This window comes from Maylandia zebra, linkage group LG23 (assembly GCF_041146795.1).
Source record: "Maylandia zebra isolate NMK-2024a linkage group LG23, Mzebra_GT3a, whole genome shotgun sequence".
Taxonomy (NCBI): Eukaryota; Metazoa; Chordata; class Actinopteri; order Cichliformes; family Cichlidae; genus Maylandia; species Maylandia zebra.
The window spans coordinates 20293942-20321406 of record NC_135188.1 but is presented as its reverse complement, the minus strand read 5'-3'; the positions used below and the strand labels follow the sequence as shown (position 1 = coordinate 20321406).

The 27465-nt window shown below is 41.7% G+C and overlaps 1 protein-coding gene across 5 annotated transcripts in view; it reads right to left on the bottom strand.

Moving 5' to 3' along the window:
* The window catches only part of LOC105940627 (uncharacterized), a 63986-nt gene that overhangs the window by 21176 nt on the left and 15345 nt on the right, over positions 1-27465 (bottom strand). For 4 of the 5 annotated variants that reach the window (XR_013095813.1, XR_013095814.1, XM_076880698.1 and 1 more), the window contains exons 5-17: positions 23061-23321; positions 22239-22679; positions 20853-21296; positions 13331-13762; positions 11760-12191; positions 10181-10621; positions 8602-9042; positions 2022-2285; positions 1651-1905; positions 1318-1566; positions 924-1181; positions 408-710; positions 38-307 (exon numbers count right to left, since the gene is read on the bottom strand). Coding sequence is in view for 3 of the 5 variants with exons in the window: in XM_076880698.1 (XP_076736813.1) it covers positions 38-307; positions 408-710; positions 924-1181; positions 1318-1566; positions 1651-1905; positions 2022-2285; positions 8602-9042; positions 10181-10621; positions 11760-12191; positions 13331-13762; positions 20853-21296; positions 22239-22679; positions 23061-23321 (4491 nt within the window). In the remaining 2 variants the exon portion in view is untranslated. Of the gene's footprint in view, positions 1-37; positions 308-407; positions 711-923; positions 1182-1317; positions 1567-1650; positions 1906-2021; positions 2286-8601; positions 9043-10180; positions 10622-11759; positions 12192-13330; positions 13763-20852; positions 21297-21469; positions 21716-22238; positions 22680-23060; positions 23322-27465 lie in introns of those variants that run through there. The other variant, XM_076880700.1, reaches the window with a different exon arrangement.

Sequence of the window (27465 nt, the reverse complement as noted above, 5' to 3'; positions counted from 1 at the left end):
GGTGCCTCCCAGAGAAGGATCAGTGTGTGACACTCACTCCAGGACTTGGACTTTGTGCAGATGTGTGATGAGAGGGAGCAGCAGCTGGTCAGTGAGCTGACAGTGACTGAGGTCCAGCTCTGTCAGCCCTTCACACGAGTCCAGCATCTGGACCAAAGCCCCACAGACCCTCTGATCCAGCGTGCTGTGACTGAGATCCAGCTCTCCACCCAGGGCTGCACACAGGGACACCGCCCGCCTCACTGTGTCCCTCTCACTGTTCACAGGAACCAGAGACAGCAGCTGGACGAGGACAGTTTTACTGACTCTAAACAGGACAAACAGAGCAAAGAGAAACTATCAGGATGCATCAACACCAGTGTGAACAAGCTTCTCTCTGGTTTAGACTCTTCTGTGGTGTTTCCCACCTGAGGCGGACCCTGTGGAGGACAGGAAACAGCAGGTCCAGCACGCTGTCCTCCACCTCACAGTCTCGCAGGTCGAGCTGTGTGTCCTGGCTGCTGTGTGTCAGGATGGTGGAGACGGCCCTGCAGTCATCAGCAGTCAGACTCAGAAGCTCAGGCTGATCCTCCTCTGGTAGCTCCACACAGGAGGAGCAGGACAGATCCAAGCTGTGCTGCAGAGTCCTCAGCAGGCCTGACGCTGCCTCCTGCTGGACGTCACAGGCAGCACAGCAGTGGATGAACCTGAGCAGCTGATTCCTGTCAACACTGCAAGGAAAAAACAAATGCAGAAGTACCGAATGTTAAAGAGTGTGTTGTAGATGATTTTAATCGGCGTAATTGGGCTTGTTTATTTCTCTTTCAGTTTACTGTTGGACAATCTGATCAGCAGGTAATTAGTACAAAGCCAAAATGTTGACCTTTTGTAGGAAGATTAACCTATGTGTTCATATTACATGAAATTTACCACAAATATCTGACCTGAGATGAGAAACTTTGTCCAGCATGAAGAGGATGGACTCTGCTCCCTCTGCTGGTATGGAGGTCCACAGGAGGTTCAGTTTGACTCTGTCTCCGTGTTTGAGGATGAAGATCAGAGCAGCACAGTCCACTGAGTCCAGCTCTCTGCAGCTCAGGTTGATCACATGACCAAGTGACCTCAGTAAACTGGGTACAGCGTGACTGTCATGAGCTCTGTAGAGCTCTCTGATGGAGCTCATCACAAAGCTGGGACTGGGCCTGAAAACAAACAGTTTATTTCCAACTTTGTTTAAAGGATCCATAAACTGCTGATTAAAGATGAGACAGCATTTCAAATCCTCCTGATTAAACAGCAGAAACTGTGTTTGGTAAAAGATCAAACTACATTCAGCACCTTTTAAACACAATCCTGTCCAGAAAGGGAAGCAGACGTGTGGTTTCCTCCTGTAAGAAGAGGTTCTTCCTCAGGTTCACAGTGATGGTCTGAGCTGACGCCTGCTGCAGCAGATAGTGAAGAAGCTCCCAGTTCAGACAGCAGGAGGTCAGGTCTCCACCAACCTTACTGAAGAAGGACAACGTCAAGTCCTTGTCCTGGATTTCATGGAGGAGACACAGAAGCTGCTGGAAGCTCTCTTCACTCAGTCTGCAGAGATCATAAATATAAAATTAGCTTTAAAGTAAAAATGTACATTTTATTTGGCCTGTGATGTTCAGGAAAGACATTTACTTGACTGTTAGAGGACCATCATGGAGCAGCAGAGTAATCAGACCCTGAGCAGGGATGCAGCTGTCAGTCAGGTCTAACCGTCCGACTGTCCAGTGTCTCAGCAGGGAAGCCAAACTACTGACAGCCCTCAACAATACTCTCTGTGATGGTCGGGCTTTCTTAGGCACAAGAGAAAGCTCTTCCACAGCCAGCGGACAGACCACTCTGCCTCTTCTTACCCACTGAAACAGGAGCAAGGACATGTCGATGGAAAGCCTGAAGATCACAGAGACAAAAGAGCAGAAATGATGAACACCAAGAACCAAAGATTCAAAGTGGACAGCAGATAAATGGTGTTAGAAGAACAAGAGAGTCATGATTTCACTTCCTGCCTCAGACTGTGTAGTTGTGTTGTGTGTCTAAAGAGGAGAGCAGCTCCTCTGGCAGACATCTTGCTGGGTGTGAGGATGAGATCCACTTTAGAGCCACACAGTTTGAGAACTCTCCCCACAGACCAGCAGCTTTTCCTGTTTAACTCTCCTGTTAACAGCAGCTGGAACCCCAGGAGCTGCAGCAGAGACTCCAGCTGCTGGGCCTCCTCTCTGGATCTTACAGACATGGATGTACACACTCTCTGGAAGAAGTCTGGATCACAGCTGAAACACAGTGGAGATGAAATGAGAAAATATAGGATGAGCTACATTGTTAAAAACCATATTATGTACTAATATGATATTGAAAACAGAACTTTTAATGTAATAATTTGGTAATTTCTAGATTATTGCTATGCAATTACAAAAGTAATAACCAGTTAATTTACAGTACTATCATATCAAAATTCTGCTATAACCATCCATCCATCTATCCATCTATCTATATAAACATCTGTGCTGAGTATGGAGTGGAAGTCCTGAGGTCAAAATGGGAGACACCCCCTAGGATGGTCGAAAATGACCATGTGAGGGTGAAGCTAACGGTGGTCCCAGTGGTAATTGGAGCACCCAGTCAGTGACCCCCAAACTAAGCGAGTGGCTCCAGCAGATCCCAGGATCAACATCCGAAGAGGGCAGTCCTAGGAACAGCAAAGATACTGCGCAGGAGCACAGGAGCTCTCAGACCTTTGGTAGACGACCTGAGCTTGAAGGATAAAGATTGTCCTGCAGGAGCGAGAGGGAATTATTTTTTTTTTCATGCATATTCTTCCAAAAATTCTGCAGTCCAGTTTTCAACAGATTAGGTGAGGGGGTCGGAGGTATGGTATACTATATATACTATATGGTATACTAATATCCCAACTATCCATCCCCAATACATTTTGTAGTGGTTTATTTCTAATAATAGGCATTTTTTCAATATGACAGCCCGTAATTTTTCAGTATGCAAGCAGGCAGCTTGGTGCTACTTGCTGCAGGAGGCTGGATCTTTGGATGTCTAGAGGTCAATCAGTGATGAAGGCGCAACAGGTGGGTGGTGTTGAAACCCCCACAACCCTGAAATGGACAAGCGGAAGAACATGGATAGCATCTTGTATGTCTGATTTTATTGTGAAGCACTTTGTGATTTTTATGTGAAATGTGCTATATAAATAAATTTTACTTACTTACTTATCCTTTTAACTACCCCACCAAGAAAAATGAAATGGAGTTTATGTTTGCATTTCTCATTGACTTGGGTGAGGAATAACCACAATCACTTATACTTTTTTCAATAGACTCTATAGTTTTTAAAATATTGATATCTACCAAATGGTTGAGATGTCTCTTAATAGTTTACGTATAAAATGTTATTCAAGTCACTGGATATAGTTTATTTCTAGTAGTATGTGACTGAACTTTGCTGGTAAAGGAAAATTGTGTATTGAATAACAAAATATTGCATTTAAAAAGTGATTCAGAACAAAAATACTCATATTTGTCCCTCTGATTAAATGCTAGTGCAAGATCTGGACCAAGCTGAAACTTGTGAAGAAGTTGTGACAAAAGAAATCAGGGAGGGTGGGAGCATCTTTTTCTCTTCACTGAAGGTAACATTAAAGATCATGGATTCCCCTTGATATAGCAGCAAGTCGTGGATGATACCAAATTAACTTGCTCGACAGAACAATTTAAAGCCCCACTTATCTTGTTTGTTGGCAATATAAACTGAAACTGAACTATAGGCGGAGAGCCCCAGCCCTTGCGCTTTTCTATGAGGCCATGAACTCAGAAACACTGTGCTTGTATGTGTATGGTATCAGAAGACACCGCTCATGAACAATGTCTGAGCTAACACACAAATTCCCTTAGTGGTCCCTTGGACCACTGTAAGCAACATTAAGATAAGATAAGATAAGATAACCTTTATTAGTCCCACACGTGGGAAATTTGTTTTGTCACAGCAGGAAGTGGACAGTGCAAAAGTTATGACGCAAAAATTAGAATACAATAAGAATAAATACAGTACACAACTGTACAGAATAGAATAAAATAATATACTATATACAGTAGAATAAAATAGAATAAAAATATACAATAAGATAAAAATAGAATACGAATGCTATATACAACTGAGTAAAAATACAACGATGCCAGAAAAGATTATTGCACTTAGTGTTATTGCACATGTGTGGATGTGTGTGTTTGTTCAGTTAAAGTCTTTGTTGTGGAGTCTGACAGCAGTGGGGAGGAAAGACCTGCGAAATCTCTCCGTCCCACACCGTGGGTGCCGCAGTCTCCCACTGAAGGAGCTGCTCAATGCTGTCACAGTCTGCTGCATGGGGTGGGAGATGTTGTCCAACAGGGATGACAGCTTAGCCGCCATTCTCCTGTCACTCACCACCTCCACTGGGTCCAGAGGGCATCCTAGAACAGAGCTGGCCCTTCGGATCACCCTGTTCAGTCTCTTCCTGTCCCCAGCAGAGATGCTGCCGCCCCAGCAGACCACACCATAAAAGATAGCAGAAGCCACCACAGAGTCATAGAAGGTCTTCAGGAGTGGGCCCTCCACCCCAAACGACCTGAGTCTCCGCAGCAGGTACAGCCTGCTCTGCCCTTTCCTGTAGAGGGCGTCTGAGTTATGAGTCCAGTCCAGTCTGTTGTTCAGATGAACACCAAGGTACCTGTAGCTGTCCACAGCCTCAATGTCCATACCTTGGATGTTCAGTGGTTGCAGTGGAGAATGCTTGTGCCTGCGGAAGTCTACCACCAGCTCCTTGGTTTTACTGGCATTGATCTGGAGGTAGTTCAGCTGGCACCAGTCCACAAAGTCTTGAGTCAGTCCTCTGTACTCCTTGTCGTCCCCATCAGTGATGAGGCCGACTATTGCAGAGTCATCAGAGAACTTCTGCAGGAAGCACTGGGTGGAATTGTGGGAGAAGTCTGCAGTGTAGATGGTGAAGAGGAACGGAGCCAGAACCGTTCCCTGTGGGGCCCCCGTACTGCAGACGACCCTGTCCGACACACAGCCCTGAGTCCTCACATACTGTGGTCGGTCGGTGAGGTAGTCCAACATCCAGGTAGTGAGGTGATGGTCCACTCCAGAGTTCTCCAGCTTGTCCTTCAGAACCGAGGGAAGAATAGTGTTGAAGGCACTGGAGAAATCAAAGAACATGATTCTCACAGTGCTTCCAGCGGTCTCCAAATGAGCGAGGGAACGATGTAGGAGGTGAATGACGGCATCATCCGCTCCAATGCCAGGCTGGTAGGCAAACCGAAGTGGGTCCAGTGATGAGCTTGTTAGGCAATTAGACATGTGCACTGTGGTCACGCCAGCATCGAATCCATGCAAGTAACATGGTTTATTAAAATAATCAAATTACAGCATTTACATTTATGTTAGACTACTTTTAATTAACTGTTTTAGCCCACTTAAACTCTAATTTTGAAAATACAACTTTCTTTTCTTTTATAAAGCTCTGATTTGTATTATGAGTATGAGTCTGTGGTCTGGGAGGTAGTCCTGTAACTCTGTCTGCAAAATACAGTATATAATGACCAATGTTGGGCAATTAATTATATAGTTACTTCATCAAAAAACTGAGTTTTGCAAACAACAACGTTTTCTGCAGCTGTTTACCTAAAAATGCAGCCAAGGCTTTTTTTTTTTAAATAAACATTTCAAACTATTTACAGAACAATCAGCTGTTCTGCATCAAAATAATTTCTGTCCACTATGAGATAAAGGAGAACAACAGCCTGATACCTGCAGGCCTGACAACAGGAGATGTATCACTCCTGTAACATTCAGCAGTCGCCTCATTGCTCTGACACACACAACGAAACTATTGACTACACTACACACTAACTACACAAGATTTGCGCTAAATGTTGCAAATCTCTCACATCTCAAAACCGGCGTCACTCCTAAAACTTCCCCCCTTCCTAAACAACTAAATGCCATGTTGCCATATTATTTTTTACTGGTGGACATGGTACATTTTTCCACCAACAGGAAAGGGTGGGGGTTTTTTTGGATTTGTTTTTGCTCACAGGCGGAGAGCGCTTTTGAGCGCTTTCCTTATAAAACGTGTTTTTACCGTTTCTTCAGTAAATATAAACAAAGATAGTATTCAGGAAGAAAACCAAACATTGCAGATATTTTTATCATAACTCTGGTTTTACGTGGCCTATCAACACAATTTAAAAACTGGTATAAAGTCCACACTTTTTCCGTCAATTGTTCCATCTGTCCTGCTCACATCTCCAGTAGTTGTACACGTTGTCACTAACATGGTTTAACTCCACATCAGCCACGCCACTTTGCTAGCTAAAACACTGGTATTGGCACATAAGGACGCTGTCATAGCCTGTCAATGACGTTGATTAGCTGCGTATATACGAATGTGAATCGCATTATTGGCTGGAGCAGCCAGTCACCAGTCACTTACTGACTCACACTGCAAGACAGAATGAATTGTAAACGTATTTACTTTGATTTCAATTGAGATTCGATTTTTTTTGTTCGCAATGCAGATTTTCTGTGCGCGGAGACCGTGCCAGTAGTGCACGATTGCGCACGTGCGCAGCTTAGAGGGAACATTGCTCATGAATCAGTCACAGGAGCACATGGTCTTGAGCCATAGACTTGTTTAGTGTCCGTCTAGTAATTGTGAAACATTTAATTATAATTTTGACAATTTCCAATATTCATTTACAAGCTAGTGCCATTTAATTAAAAGGGAATTATTATTATTATTTTATTATCATAATTGATAATTATGATTTCCAGGTTTACTTTTTAATTTTAAATATTTACTAATGTTGACTCAGAAAGTTAAAAATTTATAAATAAATGAGTATTTATTAAGGAATTTATTGAGGAAATTCTTTCAGCATATTCTTGCTGTGCTAACACTTAATGTGATTAATTAACAGCAATGGATAAGGAAATGGGTCCAGTAGATTGATTCTATGGCAAATAATTAATTTTAATAACATTTACGTTAATGTTTGAATTAGCAAAATAAAGTGAAAACTCAACCATTTGGTTGAGAACTTTCTGAAGAAATTTTAAACATTTAAGTTCTTTTTTTTTCTGTCAAGTTAAATACTTCTGTTCACTAAGTCCTCTAACACTATCATATGTCAAAATTATTACTATTATTACTATTGCTAGGAACCAAAGTTTAATCCAAAACTTTGCAACTAAAATTTTTCTTTTGGTTTCTGACTTTCTGGTTGTTAGAGCAGAAAACAAACCAACCATTTACATCCAGAGTGCCATCAGGTGGATTTTTGTCAGCATTACAAACCATAACCACATGAATCAATTACTTGGAGTACTTGGCAGTCTTCTTCTTATTATTATATATAGGGACTCTTGTTTCTGCCTTGTCACACTACTATTACCACTTTATTACACAGCTATATTTCCAGATTATTACTCACAGTTTTTTGGCTCCTATCATTCCATCCATCCATCCATTCACTTCCGCTTATCCTTTTCAGGGTCGCGGGGGGCGCTGGAGCCTATCCCAGCTGTCATAGGGCAAGAGGCGGGGTACACCCTGGACAGGTCGCCAGTCTGTCGCAGGGCCAACACACAGGGACAGACAACCATTCGCGCTCACATTCACTCGCACATTCACACCTAATGGCAATTTGGATTTTCCAATTAACCTATCCTCACAAGTTGCATGTCTTTGGACGGTGGGAGGAAGCCGGAGTACCCGGAGGGAACCCACGCAAACACGGGGAGAACATGCAAACTCCACACAGAAAGACCCCGACCTGATGGTGGAATTGAACTCAGGACCTTCTTGCTGTGCGGCAACAGTGCTAACCACCGTGCCACCGTGCTGCCTGCTCCTATCATTCAATTACATAAATTTCAACATAATATTGCTCAACTATAACCATTGTTGCTATTATGATATTACTTAAATATCAAGTGGTCATTAATTTAGTACATGTATAATAATTACCACATCATAATGTTCTTCTGTTTGCCTTATTACCCTACGATTACCCCATTATTACCGAGCTGTAACAGAAAGTGTAAACAAAATTACCTATGCACCACCTTTTTCACCTGAGCTCAGACAATTAAGGCAGAAACTTTAGTAAACTCCTCTCTTCACTTTCTTCTTTACATCACTTTCTTGAATTTAACATCTAAATCAATTCATTCTACACTCATCAAATCTAAATCAAATCTAACCTTGTTTATTTTATAAACTGTTGTCCTGTTTCAGCATTAAAATTCATCTGAGATTTATAGAAAATATGAAACTTCATAGCAACAAACAGCTGAACAAGTCAGTGAAACACAGTGGTGTACTGAGCACGTTTCCCTCTGAAATATGACAGAGTCTGAATACATTTACAATATGATCCATATAGATAAAGTCACAAATATGATGCTGATGACAAACAAATAGCACAAGACAAAATAATCACTTTACCATTTATGGAGCTTCAAATATTTCCATCACTTCTTTTCACAGCACATCTTTTCTTACAGATATTTGACTCATGTGAAGAAAATTTCATTTACCTGAGCTGTGAGATATAAGGCAGACACTGCAGGAAACTCCTCACTTCACTCTCTTCATGTGAGCAGCCTGTCAGCTTCACTTGTTTCTTCTCTGGTTGGAGTTTCAGCACTTCCAGGAGGATGGAGGTCTTTCTCTCTGAGAGGTTTATGGACCAGACTGCAGGAGCTGACTGGAAAACTGACTGTAATGATGGAAGGACACTCAAGCCTGTTTTAGTCTCATAGTCCTTCATATGGGAGCACATATCCAGCAGGAAGTCACACTGATATTTCTTCAGATCATCATCCATGTCAGCGTTAGTAAAAGGGAAATTTTGATATGTGCACACTGATGATAACAGCTCCAGTATCTTCTCTCCTGTCCGCTGTTCTCTCTCTGCTGCTGCACAGAACAGATTCACAAAGAACCTGATTTCTTCATCTGGATCCTCAAAATCAACACTGGAACAATCAGAAGGAAACATTTAGTGATGATTAGATGTGAGCTGCATAAAAACAACCACACACTACTGATGGACTCCATCTTTCCTTCCTGTACATAATGAAGCTCCATGTTAAACACATCTTCCATCAGAGCAGCTGAACACTGTTTTACACTCTTACAACACAAACACTCATCCTGCTCTAACACATCTGCTACATCTGCAGGTGGACACACAAAGTGATGAAGACTCTCTGCTGTCTGAAATCTTCATCTGCTGCTCACTATAGAGCTGCTACCATCATCATCATCATGCTCAGTAAAGTTCAACAAAGTCAGGAGATAAAGTGCAGCTTCATGTAACTCGTTCATTTACTGAGTTACTCACTGAAGGACTCATTGAGTTTGCTTTCATGTTGTTTCCATGGCGATGATTGATTCAGGTTTCTGGCTGTATCACTGCAGCATAGAGATGGTTCACAGCTGCTTTGATTTTGAAGCTGCTCTCATTTTCAAAAAGCTACAAACAGTTTGAACTTTGACTTTAAACATTTGATGTCACGTTGTCGTTGTTTTAAGAGCAGCTTTAAACAGGACTGACTTGTCAACACTGAGCTACGTTCTTCTTCTTCTTCACATCATTTCTTGATTCTGCTGCAGGTCAAACATGCAAGTTTCCATCAAACATGTGTGCACTCCAACACTCTCCTCTCTGCTGCATGAGCTCAGTCACATGCTCACCTTCATTCACACAACTTACATCAGCTTATTGAATTTAACATGAAATCAATTCATTTCTTCACCTATCAAATCTAAATCAAATTCAACCTTTCTGATGAGAAACTTCTTTACTTTAGATTCTGTTTCATCTGAGATTTATAGAAAATATGAAACTTCACAGCAACAAACAGCTGAACAGGTCAGTGAAACACAGTAGTGTACTGAGCACGTTTCCCTCTGAAATATGACAGAGTCTGAATACATTTACAATATGATCCATGTAGATAAAGTCACAAATATGATGCTGATGACAAACAAATAGCACAAGACAAAATCACCACTTTACAATTTATGGAGCTTCAAATATTTCCATCACTTCTTTTCACAGCACATCTTTTCTTACAGATATTTGACTCATGTGAAGAAAATTTCATTTACCTGAGCTGTGAGATATAAGGCAGACACTGCAGGAAACTCCTCACTTCACTCTCTTCATGTGAGCAGCCTGTCAGCTCCACTTGTTTCTTCTCTGGTTGGAGTTTCAGCACTTCCAGGAGGATGGAGGTCTTTCTCTCTGAGAGGTTTATGGACCAGACTGCAGGAGCTGACTGGAAAACTGACTGTAATGATGGAAGGACACTCAAGCCTGTTTTAGTCTCATAGTCCTTCATATGGGAGCACATATCCAGCAGGAAGTCACACTGATATTTCTTCAGATCATCATCCATGTCAGCGTTAGTAAAAGGGAAATTTTGATATGTGCACACTGATGATAACAGCTCCAGTATCTTCTCTCCTGTCCGCTGTTCTCTCTCTGCTGCTGCACAGAACAGATTCACAAAGAACCTGATTTCTTCATCTGGATCCTCAAAATCAACACTGGAACAATCAGAAGGAAACATTTAGTGATGATTAGATGTGAGCTGCATAAAAACAACCACACACTACTGATGGACTCCATCTTTCCTTCCTGTACATAATGAAGCTCCATGTTAAACACATCTTCCATCAGAGCAGCTGAACACTGTTTTACACTCTTACAACACAAACACTCATCCTGCTCTAACACATCTGCTACATCTGCAGGTGGACACACAAAGTGATGAAGACTCTCTGCTGTCTGAAATCTTCATCTGCTGCTCACTATAGAGCTGCTACCATCATCATCATCATGCTCAGTAAAGTTCAACAAAGTCAGGAGATAAAGTGCAGCTTCATGTAACTCGTTCATTTACTGAGTTACTCACTGAAGGACTCATTGAGTTTGCTTTCATGTTGTTTCCATGGCGATGATTGATTCAGGTTTCTGGCTGTATCACTGCAGCATAGAGATGGTTCACAGCTGCTTTGATTTTGAAGCTGCTCTCATTTTCAAAAAGCTACAAACAGTTTGAACTTTGACTTTAAACATTTGATGTCACGTTGTCGTTGTTTTAAGAGCAGCTTTAAACAGGACTGACTTGTCAACACTGAGCTACGTTCTTCTTCTTCTTCACATCATTTCTTGATTCTGCTGCAGGTCAAACATGCAAGTTTCCATCAAACATGTGTGCACTCCAACACTCTCCTCTCTGCTGCATGAGCTCAGTCACATGCTCACCTTCATTCACACAACTTACATCAGCTTATTGAATTTAACATGAAATCAATTCATTTCTTCACCTATCAAATCTAAATCAAATTCAACCTTTCTGATGAGAAACTTCTTTACTTTAGATTCTGTTTCATCTGAGATTTATAGAAAATATGAAACTTCACAGCAACAAACAGCTGAACAGGTCAGTGAAACACAGTAGTGTACTGAGCACGTTTCCCTCTGAAATATGACAGAGTCTGAATACATTTACAATATGATCCATGTAGATAAAGTCACAAATATGATGCTGATGACAAACAAATAGCACAAGACAAAATCACCACTTTACAATTTATGGAGCTTCAAATATTTCCATCACTTCTTTTCACAGCACATCTTTTCTTACAGATATTTGACTCATGTGAAGAAAATTTCATTTACCTGAGCTGTGAGATATAAGGCAGACACTGCAGGAAACTCCTCACTTCACTCTCTTCATGTGAGCAGCCTGTCAGCTCCACTTGTTTCTTCTCTGGTTGGAGTTTCAGCACTTCCAGGAGGATGGAGGTCTTTCTCTCTGAGAGGTTTATGAACCAGACAGCAGGAGCTGAAAAAACTGACTGTAATGATGGAAGGACACTCAAGCCTGTTTTAGTCTCATAGTCCTTCATATGGGAGCACATATCCAGCAGGAAGTCACACTGATATTTCTCCAAATCATCATCAATGGCAACAAAAGGGAATGTATCAAATCTGCACACTGATGATAACAGGTCCAGTATCTTCTCTCCTGTCTGCTGTTCTCTCTCTGCTGCTGCACAGAACAGGTTCACAAAGAACCTGATTTCTTCATCTGGATCCTCAAAATCAACACTGGAACAATAAGAAGGAAACATTTAGTGATGATTTGATGTGAGCTGCATAAAAACAAACAAACACTACTGATGGACTCCATCTTGTCCTTCCTGTACATAATGAAGCTCCATGTTAAACACATCTTCCATCAGAGCAGCTGAACACTGTTTTACACTCTTACAACACAAACACTCATCCTGCTCTAACACATCTGCTACATCTGCAGGTGGACACACAAAGTGATGAAGACTCTCTGCTGTCTGAAATCTTCATCTGCTGCTCACTATAGAGCTGCTACCATCATCATCATCATGCTCAGTAAAGTTCAACAAAGTCAGGAGATAAAGTGCAGCTTCATGTAACTCATTCATTTACTGAGTTACTCACTGAAGGACTCATTGAGTTTGCTTTCATGTTGTTTCCATGGCGATGATTGATTCAGGTTTCTGGCTGTATCACTGCAGCATAGAGATGGTTCACAGCTGCTTTGATTTTGAAGCTGCTCTCATTTTCAAAAAGCTACAAACAGTTTGAACTTTGACTTTAAACATTTGATGTCACGTTGTCGTTGTTTTAAGAGCAGCTTTAAACAGGACTGACTTGTCAGCACTGAGCTACGTTCTTCTTCTTCTTCACATCATTTCTTGATTCTGCTGCAGGTCAAACATGCAAGTTTCCATCAAACATGTGTGCACTCCAACACTCTCCTCTCTGCTGCATGAGCTCAGTCACATGCTCACCTTCATTCACACAACTTACATCAGCTTATTGAATTTAACATGAAATAAATTCATTTCTTCACCTATCAAATCTAAATCAAATTCAACCTTTCTGATGAGAAACTTCTTTACTTTAGATTCTGTTTCATCTGAGATTTATAGAAAATATGAAACTTCACAGCAACAAACAGCTGAACAGGTCAGTGAAACACAGTAGTGTACTGAGCACGTTTCCCTCTGAAATATGACAGAGTCTGAATACATTTACAATATGATCCATGTAGATAAAGTCACAAATATGATGCTGATGACAAACAAATAGCACAAGACAAAATCACCACTTTACAATTTATGGAGCTTCAAATATTTCCATCACTTCTTTTCACAGCACATCTTTTCTTACAGATATTTGACTCATGTGAAGAAAATTTTATTTACCTGAGCTGTGAGATATAAGGCAGACACTGCAGGAAACTCCTCACTTCACTCTCTTCATGTGAGCAGCCTGTCAGCTCCACTTGTTTCTTCTCTGGTTGGAGTTTCAGCACTTCCAGGAGGATGGAGGTCTTTCTCTCTGAGAGGTTTATGGACCAGACAGCAGGAGCTGAAAAAACTGACTGTAATGATGGAAGGACACTCAAGCCTGTTTTAGTCTCATAGTCCTTCATATGGGAGCACATATCCAGCAGGAAGTCACACTGATATTTCTCCAAATCATCATCAATGGCAACAAAAGGGAATGTATCAAATCTGCACACTGATGATAACAGCTCCAGTATCTTCTCTCCTGTCCGCTGTTCTCTCTCTGCTGCTGCACAGAACAGGTTCACAAAGAACCTGATTTCTTCATCTGGATCCTCAAAATCAACACTGGAACAATCAGAAGGAAACATTTAGTGATGATTAGATGTGAGCTGCATAAAAACAACCACACACTACTGATGGACTCCATCTTTCCTTCCTGTACATAATGAAGCTCCATGTTAAACACATCTTCCATCAGAGCAGCTGAACACTGTTTTACACTCTTACAACACAAACACTCATCCTGCTCTAACACATCTGCTACATCTGCAGGTGGACACACTGCTGAAGGGGCAGCTGCCGCTTGTTGGCATAATAAGGTCTCTCCCTTTTTAGTGACGCCGGGAACTGGTGAAAGGGGAAGAATCGGCAAGACAGCTGGCTTATCGACAGGAGACTAGCACCAAACCAAAAGAAATACTGCGAAAACACAATAGAAAAAACATAACCTGAACAGTGTGTCTGGTCCGAGTGATGTGTGGGATCACAAACCCATCTCTCTGGGATAATTACATTAATAAACTCTTTTTCAAGAGTTTCAGATTATTTAATTAACTGGTTAAAATCTACTGATCTTCTGATTAATTCCCATTGCAATCTGGAAATATTAAAAATTTAGGTATTAATATCTCTCCTAAACTTGCAGATTTAACTAAATTAAACCACATCCCACTTTTAAATAAAATAAAATGCAATCTGGAGAGATGGAAATCTCTACTCATGTCACTCATTGGAGACTCATTATAACTCCATGGAGGGGCAAATGTAATATGACAAGACTCTGGATTGAATAATGGCTCGATTTCTGATTGGCAGGGCATCCGAGGGGATGTGCGACGCTGGTGTGCATCCTGCCTAGAGTGTGAGCTGGTTAACCAACCAGCCATTCCAAAAGCTCCTTTGACCATTCAGGGAGTTCCTGTTTGAGCACATTAGCATGGACCTCATTGGGCCATTTCACCGAAGTACACACAGATATTACTTTGTATTAGTTCTGGTGGATTATGCAACACAATATCCCGAAGCGGTGCCATTGAGTACCATTTCTGCAAAGAGAGTAGCACAGGTACAATTTCAGGCCATCTCACGTGTCAGTATGCTGAAAGAGATACTGATTGACCAGAGCATGTCTTTCATGTCTTGCGCACTAAAAAAGCTGTACAGCTTACTAGATATTAAATCAGTTTGTGCCAGCATTTACCACCCGCAGACTGATGGGCTGGTGGAGTGCCTGAATAAGGGTTTGAAATCCATGATTCATAAGTTCATTGACGAGAATGAATGCAATTGCTTATTAGACCCTCTGTTGTTTGCAGTGCAAGAGATTCCCGAGGCCTCCACAGGAATTTCTCCCTTTGAGTTACTGTTCGACAGAAAGCCATGGGGGATGTTGGACCTGATTAAAGAAAACTGGGAGGAAGGTCCAAACTCAGCGAAAAATTAGATTCAGTATGTCCTGTACTTGAAAGCAAAGCTGCAGATATTATCACAGGAGAATTAGCTCCAGGGTCACGAACATCAGCAGTCCCTTAGTTTGGCAGGGCTAGACTCAACACATACAGGGAGTGCAGAATTATTAGGCAAGTTGTATTTTTGAGGAATAATTTTATTATTGAACAACAACCATGTTCTCAATGAACCCAAAAAACTCATTAATATCAAAGGTGAATGTTTTTGGAAGTAGTTTTTAGTTTGTTTTTAGTTTTAGCTATTTTAGGGGGATATCTGTGTGTGCAGGTGACTATTACTGTGCATAATTCTTAGGCAACTTAAAAAACAAATATATACCCATTTCAATTATTTATTTTTACCAGTGAAACCAATATAACATCTCCACATTCACAAATATACATTTCTGACATTCAAAAACAAAACAAAAACAAATCAGCGACCAATATAGCCACCTTTCTTTGTAAGGACACTCAAAAGCCTGCCATCCATGGATTCTGTCAGTGTTTTGATATGTTCACCATCAACATTGCGTGCAGCAGCAACCACAGCCTCCCAGACACTGTTCAGAGAGGTGTACTGTTTTCACTCCTTGTAAATCTCACATTGGATGATGGACCACAGGTTCTCAATGGGGTTCAGATCAGGTGAACAAGGTGGCCATGTCATTAGTTTTTCTTCTTTTATACCCTTTCTTGCCAGCCACGCTGTGGAGTACTTGGACGCGTGTGATGGAGCATTGTCCTGCATGAAAATCATGTTTTTCTTGAAGGATGCAGACTTCTTCCTGTACCACTGCTTGAAGAAGGTGTCTTCCAGAAACTGGCAGTAGGACTGGGAGTTGAGCTTGACTCCATCCTCAACCCGAAAAGGCCCCACAAGCTCATCTTTGATGATACCAGCCCAAACCAGTACTCCACCTCCACCTTGCTGGCGTCTGAGTCGGACTGGAGCTCTCTGCCCTTTACCAATCCAGCCACGGGCCCATCAAGACTCACTCTCATTTCATCAGTCCATAAAACCTTAGAAAAACCAGTGTGGAGATATTTCTTGGCCCAGTCTTGACGTTTCAGCTTGTGTGTCTTGTTCAGTGGTGGTCGTCTTTCAGCCTTTCTTACCTTGGCCATGTCTCTGAGTATTGCACACCTTGTGCTTTTGGGCACTCCAGTGATGTTGCAGCTCTGAAATATGGCCAAACTGGTTCTCAAGTGGCATCTTGGCAGCTGCACACTTGACTTTTCTCAGTTCATGGGCAGTTATTTTGCGCCTTGGTTTTTCCACCCGCTTCTTGCGACCCTGTTGACTATTTTGAATGAAACGCTTGATTGTTCGATGATCACGCTTCAGAAGCTTTGCAATTTTGAGACTGCTGCATCCCTCTGCGAGATATCTCACTATTTTTGACTTTTCTGAGCCTGTCAAGTCCTTCTTTTGACCCATTTTGCCAAAGGAAAGGACGTTGCCTAATAATTATGCACACCTGATATAGGGTGTTGATGTCATTAGACCACACCCCTTCTCATTACAGAGATGCACATCACCTAATATGCTTAATTGGTAGTAGGCTTTCGAGTCTATACAGCTTGGAGTAAGACAACATGCATGAAGAGGATGATGTGGACAAAATACTCATTTGCCTAATAATTCTGCACTCCCTGTATGCAAAACGCAAGGGTGGCGGGGCTAAACTCAGGCAATTTTCATTGGGAGACAAAGTGCTTGTATTACTCCCTTCTTAAAGTTCAAAGTTACTAACCAAGTGGCAAGGACCCTTGGTGGTCATATTGTCATGGTCCTGGGTCTTTGACCCAGTGTTTTGAGTTTATTGTTATTATTTTCCAGTTTCTGCTGTTTTGTATTTGTTCTTAGGGTTTGAGTTGTGTGTTTAGTGTTTCTATCATCCCTACGTGTGTCCTTCCTCTGTGTCCTGTTCGTGTCCCCGAGTTGGTATTGTGAAACAGTCTGTGAGTTTCTTGTTTTACTTTGTAAGTTTGTGTCTCATTATGCCCATTAGTTCCAGCTGTGTCCCCTCCTGTCTGCCATTTCCTAATTACCTGGTGTGTGTATTTATACTGCGTGTCTGCCTGTGCTCCTTGTCGCGTCGTCTGTGTTTCTCTGTGAATCTTCTGTGTATTTAGCATTATTCCGTGCTTCACTGTCTCTCTGCTCCTTGCCCCGTGTCCTCCTTTTGTGTTAGTTTTCCCATTTTAGGTTTATGTTCGGTTCTGCCCACACCTTGGTTATTGTTCACTGTAAATAAAACTCACTTGCACCTCCGCCACTGTCTGCTATTTGGATCCTCCTCCTCCTCACCTCCACACTACTGCTGCCCCAGTCATGACAGTACGACGTGACCAGCATGGATCCAGCAGACTCACGTTTAGTGTCAGTGGGGAAGTATCTCACGCTGTTGTGGAATTACTATGGGAGGATAATCCACACTGCCGACCCCTACAACAGGCAGCTGGAGCTAGTTTTCTTTGATCATTTCTTGTTGTCCACTGCCTCCACTGTCACTTTCCTGGACATTAATGGACTAAAACGCATAATAACAGCTCTGAGAGCGAGGCTGAACTATGAACTATTTGGCATGGGCGGTCCTGGGAAGGAAGATTCAGCTGCCCTTCTGGAAACCCTCGCCGCTTGGTGTTCTCGGCGCCAGCAGCATTTTTCACCAAGGTTTGTGGCCAAATCTCTCAATCCACTTTTAAAGAAGAAATGCTACCCTTGCCATCATCACCCTACCACACTTCCTCTCACACCTGTGGTATTGACGGGAGCGGTGGCCATTTCCACACCGCAGCAGGAGCAGCCGCAAAAGCGTTCTACCTCCTTTCTTTCAGGCACCCCTGCTTCCTCTTCCACAAGGAAGCAACAATCGCACCGCCGGCGCATCACCCCGAAACCGGAGTTTGGCACTTCAGCGCGCCCGGCTGTGGTGAGTGTACAGGACACTGATAGTGTTATTTCTGACTTTGGGACTTTGTACTCTGGGGCTGAGTGTTTCGTGACAGGGGATAGTACTCCCAGTGATTTCCCCACTTCACCTGCTGCACGTCTGTCAGTGCAATCTGTTCAGCCATCAGTTCAGTTAGCTGCTCAGCAGCCATTAGCTCAGTCAACGCCTCCACCACAATCAACTCCGCTACCGGTAGCTCAGTTTTCAGTTCTGTCAGCCTCTCAGCCACCATCACCACTGGCATCATTACAACCTTTACGGCAGTCCATAGCGCAGTCAGTAGCACAGTTAAGTGCTCAGTCACAGTCTTCGCTTGCCCTTTTTCAGGAGGCTGTGCCTACTCCACACATTTTGGACTGTTTTTCTAGCATTCACCCCAAGCAGAGAGACAAGCATACTAATACTGACATATTTCCTCATGAGCTGGCTAGTTTTCAGACTGTAACTTGCTCCAGGGCCTCCTCAGAGGCTGACTTGCAGCCCTCAGTGGACTCTGGACACTGGAGGCTAAGAAGCCAGATGAGGACTGCACCCGGCTGTTGCTCCCTGAGCAGGGTCAGTGCTCCGCGCAACAGCAGTCTTCCTTATGTGTGCCAGAGGCCCACGTGCCTACTGGTTCTGCGGCAGCTTCCGCTGAGGGGTCCTGTGAGCCTCCTCAGCCTGCTGCTTCCACTAGGGGGACCGAGGAGCCTGTCCAGCCATCGTCTGCCTGCGGCTCCCACGCCGTTGCCTGCGGCGCCACCGCCTGCCTGCGGCTCCCACGCCGTTGCCTGCGGCGCCACCGCCTGCCTGCGGCTCCCACGCCGTTGCCTGCGGCTCCCACGCCGTTGCCTGCGGCGCCACTGCCTGCCTGCGGCGCCGTTTTTTTTTTGTTTTCTTTTATAAAATGTTATAAAAAATAAATCAGTTATAATCAAGTGGAGTGAGTGGAAAGACAACACATTTACACGTGAAGCAATATGTTTCACAACTAAATGGCATCAGCTGCTCATCAATGGTGACATTAGGCCCAGGGTTGTAAAACAGGGGGAGGTGGTGCACACACTTATCCCACACTGTCCTGATGGTAGCTAGCTTGTCTCTCTGCCGTCGAGCTGGTCTGTCGTCTCGGTTATCAAAACGGATAATCCTGGAAATTTTGTGGAAGTTTTCCAGAGACATTGATGCACGGAAAAGTTCTTGCCGGTTTCTGCATCCCACAGGATTCTGTGGATTCCCCTTTGGACCTCAAAACTCCTGCAAGGATAAGAACCCCTTCCACCTCTCTCCAAAAACACACCGTCCTTCTAGATTACTGCAATCCAGAATAATTTTCTGGATGGAATCTGGGATGAAAAGCTCAAATGAAGACTTGATGTCCTGCACATGAGTAACTGTCAGCCGTGTTGGCCCTGGCTTATTACAGTAACAGCTCTGCAGGGTGGCTCATTTATTGGGCAAGAAGACCATTCAATTTCACCAGTTATTGACATCCATATTTCTTCACTTGCTGTCTGGTGGTCTTGTTCTGGTCCTGGAGCTGGCTGCTGATGGGGTACTCGTCTTTGTTTTGTTACTAAATGGTGCTCAACCTCATCCTCTTCTTCAAAGTCACTGTCAGACTCTGAATTTTCAGAAATGTGAAATATTCTGAAACCTCTTTGTCAACATCATCATCCAAAGCCCCTCTCTCTTCCAAAATCAATTGGATGGCCCTCGCAGCAGATAATCTTTTGTCATCTTGATCAGTTGTGATAAAGAACCACACTGGCAAAGTCTTATTTATAGTATTATGCCCCTAATTTGCAGGTGGGACAGGGTATGAGAAAATAAAATTTGGATCCCTCAAGAAAGAGGGTAAAATGTGCGGGAATGTAAGAGCAGACGGTGTTGATAGTTGAATTTTCAACAATGTGGCAACTTTGTGCGGGAGCAGGAGGGGAAGAAAACACTATCAGCAGCACCAGAAAGGAGGAAGACAGAGTGTGGGAACACAGGACCTGCACTTTCAACACTTTTATTAGACCTGGGTCCAGTGGACCCGAACACCTTGTATGTAATGTAAATGCGTGGGGGGGAGGTACAGTATGAGGTCATTGAAAATTAGTTCGGATTTATGTTCTTCACAGAAAATAAGCCAAAGCCAATGAATTTCAGGTTGAAAAAATAATTAATTGTTTAATTTTTCTTTTGAGAAAAACTGAAAACGGGTCTCACAGACCCGAACACCATACAAGGGTTAAAGCATGGAGAGGGGCTGAGGCTGCTCATCTGGTGAGCCTGGTTAAGGAAAGAGATGAGTTGGGGCTGGAGGTGCCAAATTCCACCATTCCAATTTCGCTGCATTGTGACAACCATCCCACACAGGCACAGGGAGCAGATGTTACTGCATTGCAACAACGTTTTGCAGCTGTGTTATCCCCCCTTCCTGGCTATCACGACGCTCATGAAGCACCATTTTGCACCAGCATTAAAAGTCATCTGAGATTTATAGAAAATATGAAACTTCATAGCAACAAACAGCTGAACAAGTCAGTTAAACACAGTGGTGTACTGAGCACGTTTCCCTCTGAAATATGACAGAGTCTGAATACATTTACAATATGATCCATGTAGATAAAGTCACAAATATGATGCTGATGACAAACAAATAGCACAAGACAAAATCATCACTTTACAATTTATGGAGCTTCAAATATTTCCATCACTTCTTTTACAGCACATCTTTTCTTACAGATATTTGACTCATGTGAAGAAGATTTCATTTACCTGAGCTGTGAGATATAAGGCAGACACTGCAGGAAACTCCTCACTTCACTCTCTTCATGTGAGCAGCCTGTCAGCTCCACTTGTTTCTTCTCTGGTTGGAGTTTCAGCACTTCCAGGAGGCTGGAGGTCTTTCTCTCTGAGAGGTTTATGGACCAGACTGTAGGAGCTGACTGGAGAACTGACTGTAATGATGGAAGGACACTCAAGCCTGTTTTAGTCTTACAGTCCTTCAAATGGGAGTACAGATCCAGCAGGAAGTCTGATTGATATTTCTTCATATCGTCATTCATGTATGCATCATCAAAAGGGAATGTTTGATATGTGCACACTGATGATAACAGCTCCAGTATCTTCTCTCCTGTCTGCTGTTCTCTCTCTGCTGCTGCACAGAACAGATTTACAAAGAACTTGATTTTTTCTTTGTGTGACCAACAAGCATCAACACTGGAACGATAAGAAGGAAACATTTAATGATGATTAGATCTAAGGTGCAGAAATACAACCACACACTCACTATAGAGCTGCTACCATCATCATCATCATGCTCAGTAAAGTTCAACAAAGTCAGGAGATAAAGTGCAGCTTCATGTAACTCGTTCATTTACTGAGTTACTCACTGAAGGACTCATTGAGTTTGCTTTCATGTTGTTTCCATGGCGATGATTGATTCAGGTTTCTGGCTGTATCACTGCAGCATAGAGATGGTTCACAGCTGCTTTGATTTTGAAGCTGCTCTCATTTTCAAAAAGCCACAAACAGTTTGAACTTTGACTTTAAACATTTGATGTCACGTTGTTGTTGTTTTAAGAGCAGCTTTAAACAGGACTGACTTGTCAGCACTGAGCTACGTTCTTCTTCTTCTTCACATCATTTCTTGATTCTGCTGCAGGTCAAACATGCAAGTTTCCATCAAACATGTGTGCACTCCAACACTCTCCTCTCTGCTGCATGAGCTCAGTCACATGCTCACCTTCATTCACACAACTTACATCAGCTTATTGAATTTAACATGAAATCAATTCATTTCTTCACCTATCAAATCTAAATCAAATTCAACCTTTCTGATGAGAAACTTCTTTACTTTAGATCCTGTTTCATCTGAGATTTATAGAAAATATGAAACTTCACAGCAACAAACAGCTGAACAGGTCAGTGAAACACAGTAGTGTACTGAGCACGTTTCCCTCTGAAATATGACAGAGTCTGAATACATTTACAATATGATCCATGTAGATAAAGTCACAAATATGATGCTGATGACAAACAAATAGCACAAGACAAAATCACCACTTTACAATTTATGGAGCTTCAAATATTTCCATCACTTCTTTTACAGCACATCTTTTCTTACAGATATTTGACTCATGTGAAGAAAATTTCATTTACCTGAGCTGTGAGATATAAGGCAGACACTGCAGGAAACTCCTAAGTTTACTCTTTTTATGAGTGTACTGTGTCAGCTCCACTTGTTTCTTCTCTGGTTGGAGTTTCAGCACTTCCAGGAGGATGGAGGTCTTTCTCTCTGAGAGGTTTATGGACCAGACAGCAGGAGCTGAAAAAACTGACTGTAATGATGGAAGGACACTCAAGCCTGTTTTAGTCTCATAGTTCTTCATATGGGAGCACAGATCCAACAGGAAGTCTGGTTGATATTTCTTCACATCGTCATTCATGTATGCATCATCAAAAGGGAATGTTTGATATGTGCACACTGATGATAACAGCTCCAGTATCTTTTCTCCTGTCTGCTGTTCTCTCTCTGCTGCTGCACAGAACAGATTCTCAAAGAACCTGATTCTGTCTTCATCTGATGTCTTTGTATCAACACTGGAACAATAACAGGGAAAAATTCAGTGATGAACACATCTTCCATCAGAGCAGCTGAACACTGTTTTACACTCTTACTACACAAACACTCATCCTGCTCTAACACATCTTCTACATCTGCAGGTGGACACACAAAGTGATGAAGACTATTGCCTGAAATTTTCATCTGCTGCTCACTATAGAGCTGCTACCATCATCATCATGCTCAATGTTTTGTTCCCTCTGCTGCTCTATTGATGAGATTCATCAAGAGATCAGAAAAATCTTTAAAGTCAGAGTTTTAATTCAATGTAATAATTTCTGAATGACACATTCGAAGTTAAAGACAGATGAAATATAGATGTGGGCATAAGTAGATTAATATGCATATAAGCAGTATACCTGAGTGAGTGGATGTTGGGTAAAAACTGTAAGAGAAACTCGCTGACAGATTGGTCAACGGAACTTCTGTGATCCCAGTGGAGGCAGACTTTAACCTTCTCTGCACTTTTCTGCAGGACTTTTCCAGCACGGTCATAGAGTTGTGGCTGACTGTTTACTGAAAGGTGCAGCTGGTTCTCAGCAAAGCAAAGTAAGCTGATGTAATCCACCTCCACCTCGCTGAGAAGACAAATGGTCCAAAGCTGCCATGATAACTGGAAACTGGAAATTTATTGGAGAGCTTCATATTAATTGACAAGTAATGAGAAGTTAACAACCATCAAGTCTCTTGATGGTTGTTAACAACTGTTTTAAAAGAAATTGTTTTAAAACAAAAAAAAGCCAAGAAAATAATAGTCCACAAAATAGGTAAGTATGTTTGTTATTGCCTAAACTGAATTAAAATGTTTGCTTTTTTCATTCTAGTTTCCACATCTCAACACCAAGACTCAACTGCAAGAGTCTGCATAGACAACTCAGATTCACCACAAGTGTGCTGTTAACATGTACAGGCAGGGGTGTCCAAATCCAGGCCTCGAGGGCTGGTGTCCTGCAAGTTTTACATGTGCCCTTGATCCAACACAGCTGATTTTAATGGCTAATTTCCTCCTCAACATGTCTTTAAGTTCTCCAGGCCTGGTAATGAATGAATCATTTGATTCAGGTGTGTTGACCCAGGGTGATATCTAAAACCTGCAGGATACTGGCCCTTGAGGCCTGAAGTTGGACTCCCCTAGGGTACAGACTAATGCACAGAACTTTAGTTTGTACTTTGTAATTTTTGCTTACCCTTAGTTTGACCACTGACTTAAAAATCTGCAATCTTGTGTTATGATCCTTGGTCTTTTTTTTTCTTTCTTTTTTTAGGCACACTAACATATTTAATGTATCAATAGTTGATTATTTTTTCACAGAGGTTAAAAAATTATTCTTAATATTATTATCCTGATATCACTTCAAAGTTTCCCCCAAGTTCTTATGCTCATCTTAGGCAACCATCTTATAAAAAACTGTTTAAGTTTAATTTTTATTATTTGGGGAACAACGAGACAACTTTTAAAAGAGGAATAGTTTTACAAGTGGAGCTCACTTACTTTTTTCTCCTCCTTATCTTTTCTGTCAATCTTTTCACTAACTCTGCATTTGGATAGGGTCAGTGTCACTACGGGTAGCATGAGGAGATACCTGGAACCTGCAAAGGTTGCACAGATAGTCTAGCCTCTCCAGGATTGCACATCAATATGTGCCATTCCCAAAAGGTTTTCTGTGTCTCCCAGGCGAGTCCCAAGTTCACAGAGAAGATTCCAAGAGTTAGGTAGTTACCTAGGAGAGCTGGACAGGACCCTAGAAGGTCCTTAACCCATCTGCAGGACTGGAATCTGCTCCTTTTTGCAAGGAGAAACAGGATGGAGACTGCTAGTGCCCTAGATAAATAACCTCCACCAGGGCCCTGGAGGGAATGTCTCTGACCAAACAAACAATCAGAAATAGACCTCAGGGCCTGAAATCATCTAGTGGGCCTCACTGCCTGGCACCAAGGACCCAATTGCCATCTGCTACTGGTGCCCTGTTATTTTCAAAGATGGGAGCAGTATCACCCTGAGCACATATGACAAACATGAAGGGGTCTGGAGAAGCTGTGGAGAACATTATGCTGTTTGCAACTTCGTTCAGAATGACCAGTTTGGTGGTGGGTCAGAAATGATCTGCACAACCCTCTACAGGCTAGGCAACTACACCCTGACTACCACAAGGTATCAGGATGAAACTCCTGAACCTGGGTCCTGGGCTCCTCCTTCTGTACGACAATGTCCAGTTTCATGTGGCAAAAGCATGCAGGTAGATCCTGGAGGATGAAGAAATTGATACTATTGACTGGCCCCTGACTTGTTCGACCTAAATCTAATAGAACATCACTGAGACATTATGCTTTGGGGCATCCAGCGTCACCAGATAAGAGTTTGACCATCACTTTGTTTTGTCAACATCAGCTCAAGTGTGAAGCAAGGTGGTAGCACTATGATGATTGCTAATGGTTTAAGTTTTAAAAAAGGCAACATGAATGTGTGAATTTATTACATTTTACATTTTAAATGAAAATCTCAGATACACATATGTCTTTTATATGGAGAGTGATGCAAAGTATTTGTACTTTGGAAGTTCTGACAAAAATGAAGAAAATACTAAAGGCATTGGAATGACAATGGCAAAAAAAGAAGCATGGAGACCTTCAGACAGCAAGTTAATTTAAGTAGATTTTATGTGACCTTTAGCTTATATTCATAAAATTAAGGACTGATTTTAGCTGGTCTACCTCAGAGAATGTTTTCTAGTATTAAAAGCAGAGATGGGCAGTAACGTGTTACTTGTAACTTACTTGTAACGCGTTACTGTAATCCGATTACTTTTTTCAAGTAACGAGTAAAGTAAGGGATTACTATTGCAAAAACGGTAATTAGATTACCGTTACTTTCCTGTAGGAACGCTGCATTACTGCGTTACTAAAACCCTGATTTTTTGCGAGAATGTTTCTGAATTGGACATGTGTGTGCTTAATAGACTGGCAAATTACAGCAGGATTTTCCTATCCTCGGTCAGAAGGCACAGGTGACTTATATGATGAAAGAGAGGGTCCACAGCAATGATAATTAGGGTTCTTTTAATCCAAACATCTCCAGAAGTGAATTCGTGTGAGTATATGTATGTGTGTGTGTGGTTCTGTAAAATAACAGAAATTACAATTAGCAAACAATTAAAGTCAACCAAACTGGTTTAAATAATACAGAAAGGGTTGAACAGAAATGACTAAACACCACCCCCTGGTGGACACAAATGGGCTGCTGCACAGGGATAGACTCCATCTTTACTTTGGGCAGCTCAGTTCACAAGGGTAGCACCATTTTGGTCAAATCAGCGTGAATATACAGTGTCTCGTGGCTACACAAACCGCTGGAAAACTCTATAAAGGCATCACACAATGTAGATAGGCAAGTGTATGATAAGTTACAACCATAGAACAAACAAATACAAGGCACTTACTTATCATTCACGCACACGCACGACACATGTTCAGTACAACAGCCCAGCTAGAACTAAAAATGACAAAAACTGAAATAGTGGAAACTTGTTCGCGGTCTGAGGAGCTCAGCATTTAGTACTTTTTTTTTTTCTTCTTTTTCTCACGTGGTGAGTGATATTCTGTCTATAGTTCATGTTGAATGTTAACATTTGTTTTGGTTCTTTAAATGTTAGGGGTTTAAGAGAATCTGTTAAAAGAAAAGCCTTATTTTTGTACTGCAAAGGTAAAAAATCAAACTGTATTTTTCTACAAGAGACTCATTCATCTGATAGTGATGTATCTTTTTGGTCAAACCAATGGGGTAGCAAAATCCTGTTTAGCCATGGCTCAATGAGGTCGGGGGGTGTAGCAATTTTATTCAATAACTTTCCCGGGGATCTTGTAATACAACGAACTGACTTGAATGGTCATTGGTTGATTGCTGTAATGAGAGTTGAAAGTTTGTTTTTCATTTTAGTCAACGTTTATGGATATAACAATGAAAGTCAGAATAAAATTATGTTAGAAGATATAACTTCAAATATTTTTGAACTTAAAGGTCGATACCCTACAGAATACATTTTAATGGGTGGTGATTGGAATATGACTCCTGATGAATGGACTGATAGATGGCCCTCAAGGACAGGTAGACCACAAAAAAATAACCTAATTATAGAATTTTTGATTAATAACAACTTGACAGATATTTGGAGAGTAAGAAATCCAGAAATTAAGAGCTTTTCCTGGTTTAAACCAAATGGAGCTTGTAAATCTAGAATAGACTATTGGCTAGGAAGTGACATCATTCTTAGCCACACTGTAAAAGTTGCAATGTCAAATGCACCTCTATCTGATCATTGCTTTATTGAACTGTGCTTAGAATCGGAAATTAGACAATCAAATAAAAGAACTTATTGGAAGTTCAATGCCAAACTTTTACAAAATGAAGACTACTGCAACATAGTCAAAAAAATTATAAAAGATATTATGGCTGATCATCTAATTGTAGGATATATCAATAAATGGGAATTCATTAAATTCAAAATTAGAGAATTTAGTATTCAATTCAGTAAAAACATAAGTCAAAAGCAAAGAGAATATGAATGTAAATCATTCCAAGAAATTACTTATTGCTGTAGTAAAGATGATCTAAATACCCAAGAAAGGAGTAAACTTATGGAGTTGCAAATTAATTAGATCAGCTCTACCTAAATAAAGCAGAAGGAGCTTTTGTGCGTTCACGGGCCAAGTGGATTGAGGAGGGGGAAAGAAATTCTTCATATTTTTTTAATTTAGAAAAGAGCAGAC